Source organism: Salmo salar, chromosome ssa20 (assembly GCF_905237065.1).
Source record: "Salmo salar chromosome ssa20, Ssal_v3.1, whole genome shotgun sequence".
NCBI lineage: Eukaryota > Metazoa > Chordata > Actinopteri > Salmoniformes > Salmonidae > Salmo > Salmo salar.
The window spans coordinates 75,795,685-75,801,171 of record NC_059461.1 but is presented as its reverse complement, the minus strand read 5'-3'; the positions used below and the strand labels follow the sequence as shown (position 1 = coordinate 75,801,171).

General features: G+C 40.8%; 1 protein-coding gene across 1 annotated transcript; it reads right to left on the bottom strand.

The window, feature by feature from the left end:
• Window positions 1–2,818: 2,818 nt before the first annotated feature.
• On the bottom strand, window positions 2,819–5,257 carry LOC101448029 (forkhead box protein L2). The gene has a single exon (XM_014163370.2). The coding sequence runs from the start codon at window positions 4,599–4,601 to the stop codon at window positions 3,684–3,686; it is 918 nt and encodes a 305-aa protein (XP_014018845.1). The 5' UTR covers window positions 4,602–5,257; the 3' UTR covers window positions 2,819–3,683.
• Window positions 5,258–5,487: the final 230 nt, after the last annotated feature.

Sequence of the window (5,487 nt, the reverse complement as noted above, 5' to 3'; positions counted from 1 at the left end):
ATCTACAATTTGCCTCATACACATGTGATTACACAGGTGGGCTAATGCATTACACCATTCATTTCAACCAAGGCCCTTCAGCTGCAAGTAAAACAATGCAACAGTGGCACTAGGCCTATTAATAAACATGCACCTGATGATAGGATAAAACGGCTTTATATACATGGCATAGACTTCAAGGCATAGACTATAACGGGGAAACTATATACTGTAGGTCAATAGGTCATGCGTTGCATTTTCATCGTAATCATATTCTCCAAGTATACAAACGACAAGGACAGGTGCTGTTTCCGTGGCTCACCGTGCCCGCACAATGAATAGCGAATTAAGGAAAGGGTCGCAGCGCCACTTTTGCATCCATGCAAGCATATAAAGCAAACAAGTATTGGCTTATAATATATGAATGGCAACTTGTGTTAACTTGTATGTATAAAAATCCTGTTTTTGTAATGCTAGGAATTAAATACAATTGCATTTTCTTGAACTTAACTGAATAATGCACATATTGCCAAAGTGACTAGCCAATTTAGTTTAGTAAACGAGAATAATTATTTTGGGATTAATCTACAAAAAATATTTCCTATTTAAACTCCTGACAACACTGCAGGACTCACCACAACTCCATTTCTCACCTGTAGTTAATGTATAATATGCATGTCATGAACGACGCTGCGAAGCGGCCAAGGACTTTGGTTTGGAGCGGAGGGTGGATCAAGGTGAATGATTTTCTGTTGCATGATTTCTGTCTACAGTCACATAATGACCTTGTCAGTCTAAAATAAGGTTCGAACTCACTGAAAGTGGACATCCCATTCAGAAGAGCCTAATGCATGACCCAGCCTATGACCCCATATGAGACAACCTAGGATCAATCAAAAGGTTCTGCTAGTGTGCTATCAGCAGCCCATCGTAAAATAATGGCAGAACTGTTGAAAAGGAATTGGTTTCAGAGCTGCAATAGTAATATGAATTATATTCATAATAATCAATACAATGCAAATTCAATTATGAAATGATTAATCCTTCTAAAGAATTGTGATTGTAAAAACGTTTTAAACCATACAATAGTCACCCGATAGCTGTGTGTGTGAACCTGAGTGTTGTTAGAGTGATAATAGGTGGAAGAGGGTTGAGAATAGACGTGTATTGAAAGTGTTTCACTTGTCACCAAGTCTTTGTTATCAAGAGCGTCACTTCCCCCGGGTTCGGAACGGCTCTCCTGGGCCTGACTGGGAAGTGCACGTCCATCTAATTCAGCGGAAAGACGTGTGTTAAGCTATAACATCATTCTCTGATAGACTATAGCAATTTAGGCATCAACATGAAACATCGTTTAAACCTATAGGTGGATGCTATTGTTTTGTAGCCTGTAGGTTTTAAACGCTAATGACACGACATATTGCCTATAGGCCTACGTTTGATCTTAGTTTTGATGGTTCGTTTAGCAAAATATGCAGGAAAACAGTATAGTTTCACCTATTACTTTACGCTCAACTCAGCCCACTCACACGTCACTTCTCTTAGCGCATATGTAAGACATTGTCTTAGTTAAAATGAATACAAATATTGATTTCATTGCTAGATTTCATACAGGTAGGCCCATAAAGGTCTAGGCTATTCAAGTTGAAATTATTTGGCCAAAATGTCTTAGGCAAATTTTTTCGAATATCTGGACAACCCAACTGATGGCCAAGTAAGGTGTAAGACACGTCAGTCCACGTCAATATTTAGATACGAATCATGCAGTAAAGGTTAAAGGTCAGCTCCATAGTGTAACTGAACGTTTTGGGTGGATGGCAAAATGATTTCGAATCCGTCCATGGCTAAACTCCTTGGTTCACCTTGGTTCACCAAATTCACCTTATTGTGAATGATAATAACAAGACATAATAATAATTATAATAATTTATTATAATAATAATAACACAATAGTAATAATCAAGTGCCACTGCTCAATTATGTATGAGCAGTTGGTAAACACACAGAGAAAAACCCTCATGCTCCTTGGAAAAGCCCACTGAGCTGAATACACAATTAGCTTAAACACATAATGTAGGTTAGATAGCCTGCATCATATGGGGATAATGATTAAATGGAATGACTTTGATGGCGACCCTTAACTTCTGCAGCATCTGTTTCTCCTAAGAATTCGGCCTCGGAGCAACGACTGCCAAAAAACCCTCTAAGAAGTTCACAACGTCTTCCTAAACACGCACGACTTTTTCTTAGATTTTCTCTCTTCCATTATTGCACTCTGCTGACAAATGAGATGCCATAGACGTATTTGTTAACTCTAATAATGAATGTAGACTGTTCAGATAACAGTCTACATTCAGAGAATGTTTCATTTTGTAATGCATGCAAGTCCCCAGAGTAGGCCATGCTGTGTTTTCATTCCATCATTAAGGTCTAATAGCTCAACAGCTCTAGTAGTTTATAATGAAATGGCATTTCCCAAAACTACTTTCGAAAGGAAGAATATATATTTAGTGTATAAAACTGAAATATCCAACCAACTCCCTGAACTTTAGCTATACTGTACAAAATTATTAGGCCTTATTACGCATCTGCTAGATATTTTCAGATGTTTTACGCAAAGGATTTACATGTCAATGTTTTTTAAATAAGTGGAATTTAACATTAAGCATTTTCAAGACAAAACATACACACTCGGGTTTAGGCCTAAGTGAAGAACATTCACGGACAGAATTCCAGTTAACTTCATCTGTGGACTATATAGTTCTAAGCCTACATTGCAAGCCTAATACGTTTATATAATACAGTTTTCGCACAAATAAGGATTCATTAATGACCAATGTTTTACTTTGAAAGAAAGTTTATTAAGACATTCACAAAACTAGAAAAAGAGGGAAAAGTGCTAATTTAACATGGTCCCAACATGTATGAGACAAAAATAATTACGTTTATAAAAAACAAGAAAGGTAAAAAAAAATCTGTCACTGGACTGAATGTTATCGGAAACTAAACCATCTCTATCAAAGGTCACGAAGCCTACAAAGTCAATGACCCCAGAAGTAACACATCTTTGGTATTGCTCCTTCTGACGGTGCTCTCTCTCTCTTTCCACCTGCACTCCGATTAAGAACTGTGAAACGGTAAAAAAAAAATAAAAAAAAATAAAGACAGGCTAAATAATCAAATGTTCACCTGATCTTGCTGGAGTTCGCTCAGTGCACGATACTGGTTCAAATGCGTAGTTCTAATTCAATTATGACTCATTCAGGTGAGGTTTTGAATTCCAAGACAGGGGGAGGGTTTTGTGTATTTTGTTTTCAATTAATTGTATTTTGAATTTGTATCCCCGTGAATAGGGAACTGGTCGGCTTTTACAAATGTTTATAACATACAACAGTGTTTATAACACACTGTTGCCTTCAGTCCAACGCAACAGTGGACGCACGAAATGGCCCCCAAAAGTTCTGCTTTACCTCGTGCCTGGTCGAGACCTCTTAATATCACCATTTCCAGTTTTTGTAAATCCTCTCAGCATCCCCACTTGTATATCTTTCCATATGAATGTTCAGTACATTATTTGGATCAAAAGAGCCCGTCAGAGTATTGTCTCTTCAAAAATACTTATTTTTCTGGTTTGAATACACAGGAATAGACTTATTGTCTTTCTCTCACAAGAGTCCATTTTACAAGTGGCCCTCTGGTAAACTCTAAATGTCAATCCTCGTGTGTAACGCAGAGTGTTTGCTCTCGTGATCCCAGTAAGAACAGTGCATCATGGAGAGCTCGGTAGGCTGGCGGGAGCAGGCGAACTGCAGGCCCGCTCCGTTGCTGGAGGATACCGGGGGCGGCGCAACGGTCGCGGGGCTCAGCTGCTGGGCATGGTGAGCGTGCGGGTGGTGGTGATGGCTCATGCCATTATAAGAGTTCACCATGCTGGGGAGACCCATGCTTTGCACCCGGGAGTATGGGTTGTATGAGGAGGGAGCGGACAGTCCTTTCACATTGACGGGACTCACGTTGCCACTGGCCATCTGACAGGAGGTGTAGGACATCGGGGTGGGCGGCTGGCCCAGCGACCACGAGTTGTTCATGAAGCTGGATTGCAGGTACTTTGGAGGGGACAGGTAGCCGTACCCATCACCGCCGAATAGGGATTTCCCGGGCTGGAAATGGGTCGGTGGAGGTCTGAAGGGACGTTTCATTCTACGTCTCCTTCTGTAGTTTCCCTTCTCGAACATGTCCTCGCACGCCGGGTCAAGGGTCCAGTAATTCCCTTTTCTCTCGCCGCCTCCCTCGCGAGGAACCTTGATGAAACATTCATTCAGACTCAAGTTGTGCCGGATACTGTTTTGCCAGCCTTTCTTGTTTTTCTCGTAGAAAGGGAATTTGGTTATGATGTACTGGTAAATACCAGACAACGTGAGGCGCTTCTCAGTGCTCTCCCGGATGGCCATGGCAATGAGAGCCACATACGAATACGGTGGTTTTTGAGACGGGTCCGTTTTCTCCGAAACTTTTTCCTGGACCGGTTCCTCTTTGGGTCGCTCCTTATCCTTCGCCATGTTGGTGTCGTGAACCATCAGGGCCATTGCGTCATCCTCGGGGTTTTGGTAAGTGGCCATCATTGCGCACACCAAAACAAAAACAAATTCAGCACAAATACAGAACAACAAACGCGATTAACTACACTTGCAGAAAATTATATTAGCCGTAGCACCTCAAGATGTACTTCAAAACAAAACTCTGAGGCTGCCTCCTTAACGTTGAGCGCGCAGAGAAATCCGTGTTTTGAGCCACAGTTGGTGACTTGTTAGGCACTAGACTCTCCTCTAGAACAAACGTTCTTCCAAACTGGTTTGTGATGGAGGCGCAGCCCAGGTTGTGGTTTGATTCCTCTCTAAGCCCAGCCCTTTTCGTTTTTTTTCCACAGGCAGACGGTAGGCCTACTAGTGGCGGTGGTTCTCCAGTGCGTCGTGCGACGTACTGCTCTGTGATTTGTGCGCATTGGACGAGTTCCGCCTCTGTTGGTTTACAGCTGCGTGGTGAGGAATCTCTCGTCTACCCACTTAACATGATCAAATACATTTTCCTGTTCACACAAGTTTCAAAAATAACATGTGTTAGAGTGGGGTTTAGACAAGATAGCACTCATTGCAAGTGAATAGGAAAACAACTTAGAGAAAAGTTTGTGTGTCAAAAAGAAATTATTAAGAGGAAGAGAATTTCAAGGTACTGTAATTCATTTCGGGAATTTCAATGCCATTCAAGGCACGTGTTAATGTTGCATGGGGCACCGTTATGATTGACAAAATCACTGTTACGTCCTGTATTTATGTTGACTTATAGTTTGTACAAAATAATATCCTATAGGCTATTCATAACTGATCATATTTGTGTTGTTTTATTTACTGCAATTTTCCATATTGTCCAATTTATAAAACAAGGTAGAACTAATATAAATAGTATTTTCAGCTTTTGTAAGTAAATAGCCTCGGCCTATACATTCAGATT

What these genes read in the sequence shown, in the direction of transcription:
- LOC101448029 (XM_014163370.2), bottom strand. Translation starts at nt 4,601, where the DNA reads ATGATGGCCACTTACCAAAACCCCGAGGATGACGCAATGGCCCTGATG.